This window comes from Pleurodeles waltl, chromosome 1_2 (genome assembly GCF_031143425.1).
Source record: "Pleurodeles waltl isolate 20211129_DDA chromosome 1_2, aPleWal1.hap1.20221129, whole genome shotgun sequence".
Taxonomy (NCBI): domain Eukaryota; kingdom Metazoa; phylum Chordata; class Amphibia; order Caudata; family Salamandridae; genus Pleurodeles; species Pleurodeles waltl.
The window spans coordinates 484,668,881-484,687,579 of NC_090437.1; the positions used below are offsets into that span (position 1 = coordinate 484,668,881).

Here is an 18,699-nt window from a genome sequence, read left to right on the forward strand (position 1 = left end):
TTTTGCACTGCTATTGTTGCATGTTTAGTTCCTTTAATGTTAGTTTGCTTGAATCTTTTCTGTCACCTTGGTCAACCCATGGTGACTCTGTATCTTTATACCTTTGTTTTGAGAAAAGTCTATGTAACTTTTAGTCTGAGCTTGTAATAGAACCGTTTACCTTTATTTCAGACTGGAGTTTAACTTGTGTGGCCAAATGGGTCATACTGTCATTTTAAATTGTATTTTTTGATGAGATCTTGATTGAACTATTTCTCCACCTCTTCATGCTGGGTGAAAAGATATTCTGACCTTCTTTAAAGCATAACTGAAAAATGCTTTATCAGGGGTAACAATGATTCCTTGTGTCAGTGCTGTTGCTTTCTGACATCTGGTTATCTGGAAGGCTAGGACATTGCTGGGGACAGACTACATTGCACCCGGACAACATGGTCTGTGATAATAAAGGAAAAACTATGGCATGTGACTTTATTTGAAATCATATCAATTGGTTGTGGACACGGAGAAATAGACTGAGGCACCAATGCATGGTTATAAACACTAAATATTTCCTGCAAAGGTTCAATCCGAGAGAATCAGTTAAAGTATAAAAAGAGGCCAAGGAATGGTACTGTTTGTATGCAATTAATGAAAATACACATTACATGGGATGAAATGGTCCTTAAAAAAATGGACTATGTATTACATCGATAATAAACAATACTGACAAAGAAGTGTTCCAAAAGACAATAGTTCATGCAGTGGCACAATACTTGGGAGGAGTGCACGGTAAGTGAACATTAGGTAAAACTAGATAGGCTATACAACGCCCGAGTGGCACTTCAGTAGTCTAATAGACAACCCAGAGCATTTCACGGGTTTTGACAAATTACAAAACATCACATCTAGGCATGAATATGATTTTTCAGGTCGACATGTCAACGCACAATATCCACCAGTTGGACACAGGTCTTCATCAGGGCCAGGAAACATTAAAGACATCCTGCGTGATGTGTTCTTGAACAGAGCACGCACATCAAAACCAGTATAGGTGTTCATCGATGCAAAACACACAGAGTGGGTGCAAGGAAATGGAAAAGGTATATCTGTACTTTTGTGTTTTCAGATTTATATAATTAACACGACTGTTCAGAGCAAGAAGGTTGCTAGTGGGTGATAGAAATAAAGGAGAATATTTGTTTTTGCAATTTTTCATTTTTAAAAGTAGCACTCAGACTCACTATTATTTTTGTATGGAGAATCTCAGATCCACCTATCCTGACAGGCTTAGTACTTTTCTTGTCTCAGGTTTGTGCTTATATGCGTTAAGGTTTTCAGCTACTTCACTCTGAAATGTACAATGGCAGCGTTGACATGGACTGGTCTTTTATGGAGCACAGCATTTCCACGGTCTGCTGGAGACACAGTGGAAGAGAGAGAGAGAGAGAGTGAAAGAAAGAGATAGATAGATAGATAGATAGATAGATAGATAGATAGATAGATAGATAGATAGATAGATAGATAGATAGATAATGAGAGTGTGGGAATGGGAGAGAAAGAAAGAAAGAGAGAATGAGAGAGTGAAAGAGATAGCTAGATAAATAATGAGTGTGAGAATGAGAGAGAATGAGAGTGAGAGAGAGAGAAAGAGAGAGAGAATGAGAGTGTGAGAATGAAAGAGAATGAGAGTGTGAGAATAAGAGAGTGAGAGTGTGGGAATAAGAGAGAGAGAGAGAGAGAGTGAGAGAATAAGGGAGTGAGATAATGAGAGAATGAGAGGGAGAGCGAGAATGTATGTGAGAGAGAATGAGAGAAAGTGAGAGAGCGAAGGACAGGAAGAGAATAAGAGAGAGAATGGATGGATAGAAAGAAAGGAATAGAGAGAGGAGAAGAAAGGAGAGGGGTTGCTTTGAGCATTTGATCCCGGGCTGTTTTTGCTTCCACAGTCCAGGCCTGCAAAAGACACTAGGCTGGATTTTCACATTATTTATTATTTCAACATTGTGTTTTCATTAGAACGCAGGTAAATCAGTCTATTGAGTCCATAGGGAACTTTGGAAGTAAGCATAACAGTTCAGTATTGAATGCATCTGATGCACTCCCAGAAGACCTTTCCCATGTGTCCTGGAGGAAGTAGGTCTGATCAGTAAGAAGTCTCTTTCCAGTCTCTTTCCATCTGACTGAATGTCTGTATGGCCTGCATTAAATAGAGTTTTGCTCCAGAAAGAACTCTACCTTACCTCCCTCCTCCAACTTCTGATTGGGCCAGGTATATATGGGTTACGTCAGTTTACCAGAGTCACATTTTGTTTTCAGGAAATCAATCCAGGATATCTAAGATGACAACATAGAACAAGGTCATCATTCACTGATCTTCTGTAGGGTCTCCAGAACACAAGAAATACGTTATGAAAAAAGGCGGAAAGTTTAAATCACTTAGTAATCGTGATTTATTTTTTCCACTGGAAGACAAGGAATTTATTGTTTTAATTATAATTTAATGTTTGTTCATGACCTCATTGTTCTAGTGTTCAATTGCTAGGGTTTTTTTAATGAGGGTTTTAGGGCTCCACCCATACAAAATTTCCAATCTTCTACTTGTTTATATATTATGCATATGTTACTCTATGGCTCTGGACCATTTATCTTTGTGCATGAGTTGATCAAGCAGAGCCAGGCAAATTTCACTGACACATGCTCTAGTTCACATGTGCCACTTGCCGCTGATTTTACAGGGTTTGCATTCTTCTAGTCCTGATCCTCTGTGAGCTTTGAGCCTACAGAACCACACCCCTCTGTGACAAATTGCATGCCTCGCTGATTGAACACAGTGTGGGCACATTAGGCTTAAGCCTGTGCTGCCTACGGCTGTGTGTTAATCAGCGAGGGTGTCAGAGGGTGGGCTTCACATTAAGCTGCTGCTTATTTATGTCCATATACACATCCCATGGGGACGAGAAATGAAAAAAGGCAAATCGTCAGTTACATGGTGCAAACAAACACACTACGCATGGTTCATTGAGCACTGAAACATGCAGAGTGTATCTGACCTGATCTGCTTCTTTTTAGTTAAGAGTTCTGGCTGTGACTTATCTTGAACCCTTATCGCGATGCTGTGGGCTCAGTTCAGTCCCCCAGTGCTGGTTATGGTGCAAGCCCCATCTTGTTAGCTAGGATCACTGAGGCCAGCTGATATTTGCGAATAACTTTCCTCTCCCAGTCAGCAGTGTGAAACTGTGCACCCCAAGAAATGTAGCTCTGCACTATTCCCTGCAGCCTTTCCAGTGAGCAAAAGAGTTACTTCACTAAATCATATCAAAGCTGACAGTGACTGAAACAAGCTGAAGAAATTGAACAGTGCAGTGCTTGCAACTCGTGTGTGTGTGTGTCTTGGAATGCCTTGAACACCTTTGCTATGGAATGTTTAAAATGTACAGGGCTTTGGAATGCTGCAAAGTTGCTTAAGATCTGGAATATGGAAGAGTTAGCAACATCAAAGATTGTTCACAATTAAAAGTCTATCTTGCTTCATGGAGATTGTAAGGTAGAACAATCTGTGAAGGCTCTGAGTCTTTTTAGGTGTCGGCTACACAGTGCATGCGCTGTCCCCAAGAGACATGTTGTATATACTTTGTGGGCTTCAGCACTCCCATAGGCTTCCCATTTGCTGGCTCCATCGTCACGCTCATATTGTTTCTCCCTATTTGTCCAATGCATGCATTTGTCATGCCTCTTTCTGTGTTTAGTGCACCCCAAAAGCATGGACCAATTACCATATGCATCCACTTCTCCTAGATTAGGAACTGTTTAGGAACTACTTTTTTCTTTATTAAAGAGTACTTCACACGAGCACGTGTGTTGACTTGCTCCGAGGTCCTCTGTAAATAGGCCTGTAAATCTTGATCTTATCTCGTCACATTTGCTTTGCATCTAAAGACCGAGGTCAAATGTCAGACACTGTTTTCCGAGGGTGCCAGTTTTCTTTTCTTTCTCTGACTTTAAAGTGAGAGAATTTTTTTAAGTTAACGTCTTGGTGTTCCTACAGCCAGTTTTGTTTTCCATATAAAATAGATTCATTTGTGCAGTTCTAATGTACAGGTACTAGTTTTTTAGAGCATATATAATCAGCAATACAACATATCTTATAGAGACCAATGGCTGTAATGGTTTAATATTTAAAACAAACACAAGGCGACTTATAGTTTGCATGAATGATCAACTCCTACACTTCAGTAAGACACAACAAGAGTGGGCAGTGGAAGAGCCAGATTCCAGCCATCTGTTCTTCCTTCAACGTTGCTCCCAGATCACCGGCAATCATAAATGTCACACATTGAGCTCAGCCCTGAAAGGTTGCATGGGGAATCTCCAACAGCCTTTCCACGTGCGATTTCCACCTCCTTCATAATCCCCAGTTCTGCATGTATTGATGCACTTTAGGAACCATCGATCCGGGCCTATAGCTGTTGGATTGCCAAGAGCTATTGGCTTTGCCAATGCCTGTTTAATACATGTAGCGACCTCATGGATTCTGATGGACTAAAGTCTATCTTAGACTGTCACCCATGCACATATGCTGACTCTGGAGCACCTATACGTCCCTGTGCATTTCAGAAAGGAGTGGCATGGACTCCATACGTGAAAATCCAGGACTTGCAAATATCCCTTCAGTCCCATTTCTTATCACCTTCCACCCTCAATATTTGACATGCTGAACCTCCTCCACCCCTCTATCTGCCACACCATTCGTTGTGTTAAAATTATTTCCTAGACTGAAAAGCATTTGACACTGATTCTGAAACATCCCACAAGTGCACATATTTTTCTAGTTCTGATACTTGTGCTGTCAAAAATGTATTAGGTAGTGTCATGTAACACTCCATTGTAGCCTTCCAAGGGAATGCGTATGTAATGCTACAGACACATCTGCTCTCTCATGAAAAAGGCATCAGAACAGGTGTTCCTTGCTTTTCTTGTAGTATAACTGTATAGTTTGAAGTATCAGTAAAATACAGCATGAAACCTACAGGCCACAGTCTGAATTCTTTCAGGACTGACAGACCTTCAGCCTTCCATGAGTGATAAAATGAGTGCCACTGAATTGGTAAAGTGAACAAATATTGCGGCCCAGCAGCATGTGTCATTAAGAGCCACATACCACAAAATGATACGTGAGGGTGAACTTCATATGAAACAGTGTGAGGTTATTATACAAACCTTCATGATGTCTCCTTTTTTACAGCTAAGTAATCAGTTACTAGGTGTGATAAAGCCAGGACTAGGGCACTAGACAAGATCTGTGTACATGGCAGGCAATAGCACTACACTGTTTTGTTCGCCTATTAAAAAAACAAATGGGGTGAAGCTGACGCAATCGTCTACTGTCCAGTGTCTCTTCCAAATATAACTAATGCTAGAAAGGCACATTTTTAAGGCAAGGAACACTGTGTAAATTTATAAACCCATTAACCAACAATAATAAATCAATAACCATACAGTCCATGACTGTTGCTCACTGTTCTCCATGCCAGCCATGCTACACTCACTTTTATCTATTCTCTTCTCCAGCCAACCTCAACTTTTTCCTGCATTCATGCCTTTTGTTCAGTCTAATATCCAGTCTTCCCTGAATATTCTCTCACAACGTTTTGTCTGCTTCCCTGTAGCCACACAACTGCTTTTTCTCCACTTTGAACCCCATGTGGTGTGCTTCCTATTACGAAACAGGACTGCATGTGTGGGACTGTAGAACTTCAGAATGTGGGAGACTGAGTCCTTCCACACCGTCAGAAGTGTTGGCCCTGTTCCTGGCTAGCTCGCAGCGCCTCACCTGAACGCCTAACCATACAGGGAGAAGGTGGTTTGTGGCACCCTGAAACATGACACTATGACTCCCCAGGGAAGCCATGGAAACAGATCCCACCCCTTTGTCATATTACTCATGTATGCCAAGGCGAAAACGCAAAGAAGATACATGCTCAGTTTTCAAAAGATTTTTTTTAAACCAACGTTATCTTGTATAGATAGAATGAGCTGTGATAATTAGGCAGATGAAACAGAGCAAAATAATCAGCATTATGAACATGGTGAAAATAATGAACATTCCCACCATTGTTAGTTGGTTCTAGAAATTCTAGAGATTCCTACTGGGCCCTAATATCCGAAAGAGAGCATATTTGGGTTTAGGCCAAGGAATTAGCCTCATTGTTAGCCTCATAACTGAAAACGGTGTCAGGAGTCTGCCTGTGTTGTGAATGAAAGTCCTCATCTGGAGGCTGATAGATCAGTAACAGCAAAGCTGCTTTGTCAAGCACAGCGATTCCACAATGGTCACGGTTGGAATACCCTTCTGACCCTTCTGGTCAGTGCATTGCTTATATAATAAAACTGCACTGTTAGAAGATGTAGCTCTAATGTGATGCTTGGTCTGGAATTAGAAGCTGTTGCCTGAACTGGCAACATGGCACCCAGAATATCTTGTTCTGTATGAAGCCTGGGAGAGAGTGTTCCTAAGAAAGCCAGCTAGAAACAAGCATCATGTACCCTGCCTTCTCAGAATTATATCACGTAAGCTTGTACATAACAAATAATACCGCTAAAAATGTAATGTACCTAAAATGTACATGGAAAATGAGCAATGGGAAAGAAAGCTAAAAACAGGGGAAACCAAACTCTGTCCAAGACACATCACTATACTCTCCTTTTGCTTAGTAGTAGGGACAGATTAAAAAACATCTATAGGTTAAAATCATATAAATGAATGAGAAGATCTAATGTTCACTCCAACAAGCAAAGGAAACAAACCAAATTAAAAAATATATCGATTTTAAAAAGTACAAATTTAGATAAATACAGGCAAGGTAAACTGTCCCGGGTTGGGCTAAGTCTCCTGGGTGTTTTGGCTAGGGAGGAGTGTTGTATAAGAAGACGGAGCTCTTTGCAGATGCCCCCCACACTTTTTGCCCCCATTTGAATCCATCCATGTTGGTTTTTCGACTCTGATAGAGCGCTGAGACCTCCTCACCAGGCCCCAGTGCATGTGTCCTCTCTCCAAAATGTCATGTCGACATGGTGAATTCCTAATTGGCAATACTTTACCCCTTCATAAGCCCCAAGTAAATGGTACCCAGAGTACCCAGGGCATAAATGGGAAAGGGGTCGCAAGGGCTGAAGCACTAGGTTGTGCCAACCTAGATGACCCATTGAAACTCCTGATGCAGGTCTGCCATTGCAGACTGCCCAAGCGGTTCAAACAGCTCAGGTTCGACTATGCCGTCACCATGAGTAGCACAGTCCTGTGCACTGCCTTACACTCTGCAGCCCAGGCGGGAGGGTGCATTATATTTGAGGTGCAGGCATGTGAGCACAAGCTTATATGCTTCTATAGTGTCTTTTCCTTTAAGGTACATTATAAATGCAGGCCGGTCCATAGGATATGGGACTTAAGCCCCGTTGACCAGGGCTGCTAGCTCCCTTATGGTATTGCCTAGAGATGTCAAGTTTGGTGTCAATCAACGTGCCTTCTCTCCCCAACATGAATCTAATGTCAAGGAACAGCTGGTATGTACCCAGGTGGCGCACTAGAGGTTGCCCACACATATTTGCCACCCTCCTATGTGTTCTGGCCTAGCAGTCCACTCTTTATCTTGGCAGCAGCAAGCACGGGAAAGAGTTCTGATCTCCTGCCAGGCAGCCTGGGCACTCCTAGAGGTCAGAACAAAAGGCTGAGGTGGACAGGAAGTCACACCTTCCTGCCCCACAGCCGGGCGAATGAATAGAGCCTCAGGGCAGTGAGCTTCGAAGGCTGCATCGCCCCTGAAAGCCATCAGTGCGATCCTCCAACGAAGAAACAGCCCTCTCCTTGCTCCAGGCACATTTGCTTGTAGAAAGGCAGAAACTTAGGTATGCAGGACTGTGCACACCCCCAGAAGGCTGACCACACCTTCTGGTTAGTTTCTGCCATCTTGAGAGTGGCAGAATGGAAGGTTCTGGGTAGCTAAAGGTGATCTGTTCCTCTGGATGTGGTCACCTCTGGGGGGGATTAGCTGTACTAGCTAGATGCCCTTTGGCCACAAGTCTCCAAACCCCTAACTCTCCTAAATCCAGAATTTAAGGGACACTCCTGACATCAGAACTTCAGGTTTGACCAACCAACTTCAAAGAAGGACTAGAAGAAGCTATGCTCACCTACAACCGGACTCTGCCCACTGCTCCATAGCAAAGGAGGGAAACTTTGTCCCAGACTGAGAACTGAATGATCTACCTTGGTCCTTGGCTGAAACTCATCACTCCCAACTAGATGGACACGTGTGGAAGCCAGAAGTGCCTTCAATCTCCCTTGGACTAATGTCACTTGTCCCCTGCAAATTGCAGGTAAAAATGACCACCATATTCAAAATTTCACCAACCATCAGGCCCGCCGTGTGATCATTAAAAACCAGGTGGTCCAATGTCTTCTGGGAGTTGTAGTCCAGCCTCTCTCCAAGTTTCAGGCCGATACTCACTCCCTCAGACCCCTGTAACTTTCCAAAGAATTCCGCCCCATTTCAGCTACTAAGTTTTGTTGGCTGCCAACCCTGTAAATAACCCTTTCATGTGACGCTGCAGGTGCAGGGCACAGCGTGCAACCTGCATCAGACATCTTCAACCCAGTCCCAGTTGAGATTTTGTATCTTTTTGTTAGCATCATAGTACCAGTGGCAAAATTAGCACCAGTGTGAGCCCGGTTCAGCACCATGGACAGCCAGGACAACTCTGCACCTGGACTCCACAGACCTGGTTGAAGTGAACTCACTGTTGTGTCCTGGTCCCAGGGCCCGCACTATCTTATCCCTGAAAGGGTTCCCCACAGCTTGACCCCCAAGTAGTTGTTTGTCACCAGTAGCATCCCTGCCATTGAAATCAACGCGAGTCCCGTTCAGTACCACGGACAGCCAGGACAACTCTGCACCTGGAATCCACAGGCCAGGTAAAACTGCTCTGACTGTCATGATACGCTCCCAGTGACTGCACTACTTAACCACCCCCGTCACCACCCCTCCAAGGGTTCCATACAACTTGTCCTTTATGTGCATTTTTGCAACATATGACATTTTCCGATTGACTTTAATGCAATGTTTAAATGTCATTTCTGCAGTGATTTTCTATTGCTTTCAAAATCAATATCTCTGGTTCTCCCAAATCGATACTGTTAGTTTTGGTGTCTAAATTTATATATAAATAAGCTCTATTTTTATAAATTGGTGTCAGATTTCTTTCGAGTTGTGTCAATTACTTATTGTCCATGTTTGTGCTGCGAAATGCTTAACACATGTCCTCTAAGTAAAGCCTGACTACTCTTTGCCACACTACTAGGAATGAGGTAAGGATTTACTAGTGTGAATCCAAGGACCATCTCTGGGGTATTGTTAGAGAATTAAATGGTGAGGACTAACCCCCAAACCACATAGTACTCCTCTTTCCTACACCTGGCCAAATCAGGGGGCAGCCGACCAGGAAGGCTAACCCAAGCCAAGGGCCCAGGTCCTGTTGGTTTGGTGGAGCCCAGATGGTTGTAATTGTAGTTGTCATGGTCTTCAAATTGCCCAGTGTCAGAAATAAGAGAGAAAAGCATGAAAAGAAGCACACCACCCCCAAACTGGCCCTCGAGAACAGGGTGCTGTGCTGCAAAAGTGGTAGCCCTCCACCCACCCCAGACCAGGGCCACTGGAATTATACAATTGTGTGACTACCGCGAGTTTCACATAATTATAGATTTGCCGCATTGTCCACATATTTCATTGATTGCCGCATAATTTCAGATTTTAACCAAAAAAATTGTTTCTAGCTCAAACAGTTCAAATGTTACTATAAATGGAGAGACACACGTTGCCGCACAATGGAAGACCCTTGGAAAAGGTTGGCTAGTTATATTTTTGTGTCTTATTACTATATCTGGGTGTTAAACTGGTACTAATGAGGTGCAACCAATGCCCAGAAATTGTTAATAAGTTTGAAATTGACAAAATAATGAAGCAATACTATCACAAAATGTGTCCCATTATGCTGCATAATTTGACTCTTCTTGCCGCATAATTTACTCACCTGTGCCGCATATTTTGGCCCTCCCCCGCTGCTTAATTCCAGTGGCCCCACCCTAGACCATGGCAGAGATACGGCTTGAGTGGAAGCAGATGTTGCAGTAGTCAAGGTGAAGGAGTGGAGTGTGAACGGTCATCCTGCAAGGGTAAGGCGCACTGAGAGTGTACCATGACCCAGTGGAACGTGGGATGCCACACGGCAGGGTCTCTGTTGGGTAAATGAAGAAGGATAAGACACAGGGCAGAGGCATCACTTGTGGTCCGGCCCGGGGCAGAACGAGGTATTAAGCCGACATAAATGACAAGATTAATCATTGAACCTGTGAGGTGTACCTTTAAGGAATCGATAATTGATGCTGGGAAAGTAAGAATTGATAGGCGGGTGTATTTGTTCAATGAATAGTTGTCAATAAACGGCAGCCTTTTTCTCCATCGAACCACTCCGCACATTATGTGGGAGTAAGGTTGGTTTGATAGGGAAAGGCAGGAGTGCCGCGGGGCACTTCAGGGTCCAATTTAAAGTGTGTTTTCCAGGAAAATATGTGGCTAAGTCCTGGGAATTCAAAGTAAGTCACACTTACACACAGGAAAATCTTTATAAATCATACCCTCATACAGAGGCAGAAGCCCGTTCACAACTTGGGATGAGAGGGCGCTCACAGCAGTGCGTTACATCGCAGTAGTGTTCAAATGATGCTAGTAGTGAGCACAACATGAGCAATGCACATGCAACACATCCTATGACAGTAACATGCTTAGGCCAGGCGCTGCTTCTCTGCCAGGGCGCCCCCGCCAACAGCAGCAGCTACAAACATTTTGTAATGATAACAAACTGTGACCAGCACTGTAGGGGAGTACACAGCACTCCCCCTCACTGCCCATGTATGTTTGGCAGGCAGTCTCGGTGGGTTAAACATACATGGCAGTAGGCTCCCAGGCTCTCACACTGTGTTGCCGGCTGGAGACAGCAGGCATAGGCTCACAGTCTGCGGAGCGCCCTCCAAGGGTGTAATAAACGTTTGTTTCTGGTATTTGCATGTCATAAACTTAAATGCTGGCAAGGCCAACTCAGCCTTTCAAGCTTCTGATGTTGATAAAAGAGAGCACCAGATCAATTGGTAACAGCAACACTTTACGTTTGTGCAAAGTGAGCACAGATGATATTTAGACATTATTCACTCGGAGCAGTAGCGCCATCCAATGGCTATCAGTGAACATGTCAATTACGACAAGGAGGGTTTTCCGGAGAAACGATATTCCAACGTTTATGCTCTTGATCACTTTTCAGAATAACAAGGTGTCATTGAAGACAAGTAGACACAGAGTAAGTAATTATAAAGGTATTTGAAGTGAAAAAGAGCACCAGCCTTTAACAGTCATGAATCACTCCCAATATAAGGCGAGAGAGAGTCTCACTGCGCATGTCATGGATGTAAGTCCGTGAAGTCCTACAATTAATTACACAGCAGAAGCTTCACTTGCTTTGAGGTATGCGGAGCGAGTGGGTGGTATTTGTTTTATGAGTAGGGTGGCTATCGGCCTCTGTTGTGGGTAGAAGGGATAGATTAGGGTGACTTTCAATCTTCGTCCCCTGCCGTAGTATAGAGTTCCCTGGGCTGCGAAACCTTTTCTAGGGTAACGGAGCGCTCCAAAGCATTATTTTCATTATTCACTCGTCCAGCCAGTCCATGCGTGGAACGTCGCGACAAGAGCAGGGTGGCTGTAATGTGTCCTTGCAATAATGTATGTATTCTTGTGTAACGTAACCGTTGCTCGTGTAAAGCGCTCCGATACCTTCGGCTCGAGTTCGCGCTATATTTGACTGCCAAAAATGTACTCTTCATATTATGGTGCAGTAGTATTGTGGTGAATAAAAGGCACATACCACCCCCTGCTGTGCGGCAGATAGCGCTTAGAAACAAGCAGCACCCACGGGAAAAAGAAACGTGAGCTGTGGGTTTTCGGACAGCTGCTGTGTCCCCCGTGCTCCGAAGGCGGGTACCTTTCCTCCGGGCCAGAGAAGAGCGTTCAGACCCAAAACAATCATAGGAGGGAAGCGCTGCGAGGGGTGGTTGAAGAGAGGTGGGTGGGGTATGGGGGCGTCGGAGGGGGAGGGGGATTGGGGGGGAACGAGGGGAGACAGCGGTGCTCGCACAGAGAAGAGTTCTCCTGCTGGAAAATTCTCAGCACAGGGGCTTTCTGTGGCGCGGAGCGAAATCCAAGCTTCAGAATAACTCGACTTTCTGCTTTTACTAACCGCCTGACAAACAGTGAAAGGTATTACAGTTAAGCGCGCTACTGCTTACATTCCTACTATCGGTAAAAGTTTATATAGCAATAAAGATGGAGACCTTTTTCAAAATTTCTAATTACGGCTATAATATAAGAATAAAAACAACTATGATAATTATGAACATTTTTAAACCAGTAATATTTCAAGGAATGCTGCGCGACTGTTAATGCTTTTACTTTTATCCATAAACATGCTTGCAGTACTTCCAATGACGTTCAATATGATAATGCAAATAATAGTTAAAATTATAGTAACAATAATAATGTAGAATACTTAATAACATCAGTCATTATTATTAACAATAGTACTGATGAATAAAATATTGCAAAATGCCACGTGAGGTGGCATTTTACAATATTATAATCCTTAAAATTATTGGCAATTATCATCAATAATGTTACTAGGCATTTTACATTATAGTTATTACCATGTTTAAATATTATTTGTATTATTATGTGTATATATATAAACCTATATATAAAAACCTAGTGGTGATTGCCACTAGGTAGTTATAGTTAGAACCATGTTTCCGTAGAAAAATAATTTTTTACTTGCCTATGTCTTTAGCATGGTTTTAGGAAGCTTCACACTTTTTTTTTTTAATGGTGCCCCGTTGATTCATGTTGCGCATGGAAAGTTTCCATCAAGCAGGGGGGCAAGAAAAAGGGGACGGTCAAAAAAGTTGCAATTCCCATGTTAATTCCAATAGGACCTTTAGAAACGGCTACAGCCCAAACCACTGGACAGAAGTACAGGAAGCTAGCTTTCAGTACACAGGTTGTGATTTCGCTTATTTGGTGTAAATTTGTTCAGTAGTTTTTGAGATATTAAAGGGGAAACTAATTTGTGTATCTCTGCCTGCGACTTCACAAACATTAAGAGCTCATGCATGGAAAATGCAGAGCTCTGATTGGCTGCCAACACTTCAAACCAGGAAGTTTCGGCAGCCATCTTGGTACTCAGATTCAGCCAAGTCCCACAAAAAAGGAAGAAAAAAAAGGAAAAGGGGCCAGGGTAGGGACACCCTGACCCCTTAGCTCTGGTGGTCCCGGTGGGACCCACTAGTGCTAAAAAACAGTTATTTTTTTAAATTTTGGCAAAATTTGTGATAAAAATGTTTTTTTTTTTAAACAAATGCGGGCTCCTGTGCTTGTTTCTGTGATGCCCCCAGGTGGGCCAGGTCCTGGGGGCATTTACATTTTGGTGCAGGGGCCCCTATGGTCCCCCCTCAGCCCCAGGAGACCGCCACCTACCCTGGGCTTTAAAAAAATGAAATGTGGGGGGGCTGCCTGGTCCTCCACAGCACCGGGGACCACCACCTCCTCAGGGCTTTATATTATATAGGGGACCACCGGCCCCCTACAGCCCCGGAGACCACCACCCCTCCAGAGCATCTTTAATTGTATGCGGGGGGCTGCACAGCCCCCCTCACACCCCACAGCCCCAGGGACCACCACCTCCCCGGGGCTCCTTTTGTTGTTGGAGAACTGCGCAACCCCTCTCGTGGAGCCACTGATTGCCTGGGGACTGCCACCCACCCCCCTTCCCCAACAGCCAGCTCCTGATATGCCCCAGGCAGCCAATTCCCACGACCAAGCAAACACTCTACTCTCAGCAAGGGTGAGCTGTCAATCAGAGGTTTCCTCTGACTCCCTGCCTGCAAAGATACAGGCAGGGAAACAGAGGAAACTGCTCTGACAGAGAGCAGCTCCCTCTCTGTGACAGCAATGCTGGCTCCAGCAGGAGGCAGGGAGCTAGCTGGGAATGTGGGGGCCTTCGGGTTCCCTCCACAGTCCCCAACATTGTGACTGGGTGCCCTGGGGCACATAGGTCAAATGGCTGGGCCCCTGGCAATGGGGTCCCTGGAGCCGACATCGGCCTGGGGGGGGGGCCGGGTGGCCACCGTCCCCCTCAAAATAATTAAATAATTAGGTTACACCTTGGGGGGAGGAGTCCCCAGGGCTGAGAGTGACCTGGGGAGGGGGTCTGTGCGGCACTGTGGCACTCCCTCCCCCCAAAAATATGAATTATTGGGCTGGGCCCTGGGGATTGAGGTCCCAGGGCTGAGATCGGCCTTGGGAGGGGGCGGTGTGACACAAAATAAAATATTTAGGCTGGACCCTTGGGGATAGGGTCCCCGGGCCGATATTAGCCTGGGGTGTGGGGAGGCACTCGGCCACCCTCCTCTATAAAAATATATAGTTAGGCTAGGCCTAGGGCGTTGTGGTCCCTGGGGCCAAGATCAGCCTGAGGAGGGGGCCATGCGGCCCCCTGTGCCCCCCCCCCCCCAAAACTAAATATTTAGGTCAGGCCCAGGGGGATGTGTTCCCCGGGGCCGAGATCGGCCTGGGGAGGGTGCAAGGTTGGGTTGTTATTTGGGTCAGCCAAATGGACTGGCTGGAGGTCAGGCCTTGCAGCCAACCCCAGCTGTGAATGACCAGGTGGTTATAGGCGTTGGCCGCAGGGCCCGGCCACAGGCCAGGTCCTGCGCCCTACCTCTGCTGAGCACGGCCAAAGGCAGTGTGCAGCACGAGGTTTGGTTGCTCGCAGGGCCTGGCCAAAGACCGTGCTCAGTGGTGGTTGGATTAACGTATAGTAATGAAATATACTTTCAGTTAAAAAATGTAGAAATTCACTGAAAAAGCTAAAGGTTACAGGAATGTTATAGTTAGAAAATAGAATTTAAAAAACTTTGGAAATTCAATGAAAAAAACAAAGGTTACAGGGACGTTATAGTTAGGTTCTGAATTTGCTTGTACAGATCAATAGAAATTCAGCAATTATAGTTAGTGTTCTTTCAAGTAACTATAACTCTTGCCCTAAGGTAACACAGGCCCTTGCCAAGCACTACTAATTACTGCCGATATTTCAGCAATCATGAGAGCTTCCATAGCGTCCTTAAAAGTATAAATGAAATATTAGCAGTCAAATTTTGGAAGAAAAACCTGTGCATAGGGAAGGCGCAAGTTATAGTTATCTTAGGCCGCAAGTTATAGTTACTTGAAAGAACTCTAACTGCTTAACTGCTATGGTTTTGTATGAGTAAATTCAGAACCTAACTGTAATCTTTTTTTGTGAATATGTATATATTCTGATGTCCAAGTCCACCTTATGACTTTAACAACCGGAGAAGTGTCAGTCTTTCTGAAAGTGGTGTGGGGATACCCATACCAGTCTCCTGGCATGGCGTTTGTTTTCCTGAAGGTACTGTAACTGGCTTACGGGGAGGCGCAGGAATCGGGGTGTGCTGCCCCTTCCCCCCCCCCTCCAGCAGGGGCTAGGACCCTCCTATAGATCCAGAGCCTGTGCCCGGCTCTATCTGGGACTAAACTCTGCATCTTCATTTGTGGGGCCGTGAACCCCCTCCGCTCTTCCTCCCCAAGATACAGCAGGCCCGCAGCTGCCGCCTCCTCACCCGTCCTCGGTCTGCAGTGGGAGCCGTTAGGGGATCGGTTTCACTCTTTGTCACTCCTGAATGGGGCGGAGGGACGGAACCCATTGTGGAAACCTATAAAAGAAAGGAGTGCGGTAATAAAAGGGCAGACCCCAGAGAAGGAGGCAGATGAGAGCGAGAGCCCGCCTGCCCGGGGGTGTGATGCTTTACAGCTGTTTCTCCTGCGCCAGCCTGGTACACGAGGCCCTCCCTACTCCCCAGACTACTGCTCTCATCCTCACATCGTGGGCGCCCTCCGACCTCTCTACCTCCCCAGCAGAGACGGCGCGTCTGAGGGCACCAGGGCAGCACCACTGAGGGAGACCCGGGCCAAGTCTGAAATCTGTATACATATGTTCTGCAGACATCCAGAGACAACCATCTCCTTTGGACCTGTGATGAATGTGCAGGGTGACTTCGGCGGAAAAGCGCCTAGAATGTGACTCAATTCATTGACCTTAACCTCTGGAGAATTTCAGCATTTGCCATACAAGGGAAAAAACGCAGTTCCTTTGCCCAATTGCACCTTTTGCCGCTTTGCCCCAGATTTATCCGCACCCTGAACAGCATTTGTGAAAACAATACGCAATATAGCGGTTTCGTCGAGAGTACTGCACATAGACCATTTGTGTATGCACTCAAATACAATCTAAATTGGTCCTCATTTTATCGGCCTTGGGAAGATGAAAAGCTGAATCAGACGACTGGAATTCAGACCCACAAATGCACCTTAGTCGCCTCATCTAGCCTTCAACCCCCTGTGCTATCTTACCGGCACATGAGCAGCTTCAGGAATGTTTTAAGCTCCTGTCCGCGGAACTCTCGGTGCTCTCCCATCCTCGCGCGCAGTGGACCCCTGGGGCAGACTGAGCAGCGCACTTGTCCTGAAGGAGCACTTTCTCCCTCTGTGCCCTCAGCTCTGTGTCCCCCCGCCAGGCGACGACCATGCTGCGGCTCGAATGGAGCGGGGGGTCCTCGGGGCGCTGGTCGCTCCTCTGCCTGGCGTCAGCCCTGCTGCTGCTGCTGCCTGGGGAAGGCGCGCAGCAGGCCAGCACCCGGGCTAAGGACAACTCCATCAGGTCTGTCCTGCTGGGGCACCCGCCCACCCCGGCTGTCTCCAACAGGACCACTGGCGCCTTCCACGGAGCCACGCACAAGAAGGGCAAGAGCCTTGGCCAGGTAGGTAAGCTGCTGTCACCGCCCTGCCATGGAATATACGATGCTGAGCCAATAGCGGTTCGCTGCAGCGCCGAGAGTGTGACGCCAGGCGCTATAGAGAAAACAAAAGTTTATGATTAACAAAGTTTGTGCTATTAGTCGCGTAGCAGGGGTAATGCTGCGAATAGTCAAATAGATGCGCCATTAACTGTAGCAATAGTTGTAGTCGCTGCTGTTGTAGTAACTACTAGTAGTGTTAGTATAATTAGTACTAGTGATATGAACAGTAGTGATCCTGTCAGTGAAAGCTGTGACAGAAAAATTGTACTGTTAATTGTAAAAGCACAAACACTGTGGACAGTAGCAGTGAAACAACAATAGCAGTCCAGGTTCTGACAGTATTATTAACAGTAATAATGGTGCCAGGTGCAGTAGTGACAGAAGAATAGTAGTACTATTAGAAAAAAACGTAAAACGATAAAAGTACAAATAATAATAATATAAACAATATTAATAGTGCCTGTAGTAGAGAGAGTAGACGTCGTTGCACCAGGAGTAGCAATATAAGATGGAAACCTATGAGTAGTGTAGACCTGTGGCACTGTTAGTAATAGTGGCAACGGTGGAGACAGTGCTACTATTAGGACATGTTGCAAGAGTAGCACTAGCAGCCTCGCTGCCATGGCCTGCACAACACACACCGACCTTGGCACACTGGCTGTCTGAGGTGCAAACTATAGTATGGGGAAACTATGATGCATAGCTGGAAAGGGCCATATGCACGAACACATTTTCCCATAGACACCGCACACTCTTTGATACCTCTGGCCCAAAGTGTCCAGAAACAGCCAGGAGGTGATGAGTTGGCGCTATAGAGACAACCTGTGATGCACAGGGTGCAGTTTATTGCCTCAGTTTTGATTCCACAGCATGACAAGAACCCTTCAGTGCCTGTCTAGGCCATATTAGGCAAAGGGCTCGCTGTTCTTGTTTCAAACTTTCAAACAGGTAAGCTGGGTGCAAATGTGAACAGTGTGCCAGATTACAGTGAATGCACTGCCCTCAGGGCATCCACAGACCCTGGGCTGCCCTGCCCTGGGGGCAGTGAATTAAGCGAAATACAGAGCAGCTGCTTTAATCACCCAGTCCCTGTTCCACAGTGCAGGGAGCACCCCCCTAAACTATGCAGAGGTGACAGAGATCCCCCTGCAGGTGGGTACTGTGAGTGACTGCACCCACTTGCTGGGGGATGTTTGGGGGATACATTGGACCCCCTCCACCCCCCATTCTTTTTGTGGTGCAATCTCAGTACGCCTTCTGATGGCTTCTTCCCCTTTGCATCCATGTCCATAATATAGTGTGGGCGCAAAAGCAAAGAGATTTTTCTCATTTGCATGAGGCAACACCTTCATGCAAATGAGGGAATGCTATTTTGAGACTGTGCTGGTGCTATAGTGTGCTAACACTGTCAGTATTACAGAAGGGGGCTGCACAAGCGTATGCTGCCCCTTCTGTAATACCAAAGTGCTCGAGGGTGCACACAGAGGGTGCACATGCCCATTGCGCCACCAGGACACTTTGGGGGTTATTACAACTTTGGAGGTGGTGTTAATCCGTCCCAAAAGTGACGGCTATACCACCAGCCGTATTACGAGTTCCATAGGATATAATGGACTCGTAATACGGCTGGTGGTATATCCGTCACTTTACCGTCACTTTTGGGAGGGATTAACACCTCCTGCAAAGTTGTAATAACC

The 18,699-nt window shown here is 45.6% G+C and overlaps 1 protein-coding gene across 1 annotated transcript in view; it reads left to right on the top strand.

The window, feature by feature from the left end:
* Positions 1-15,878: 15,878 nt before the first annotated feature.
* The window catches only part of DKK2 (dickkopf WNT signaling pathway inhibitor 2), a 219,961-nt gene continuing 217,140 nt past the window's right edge, over positions 15,879-18,699 (top strand). The window contains exon 1 of the mRNA XM_069241195.1: positions 15,879-16,963. Coding sequence (XP_069097296.1) covers positions 16,730-16,963 — 234 coding nt within the window. The 5' untranslated portion in view covers positions 15,879-16,729. The remainder of the gene's footprint in view (positions 16,964-18,699) is intronic.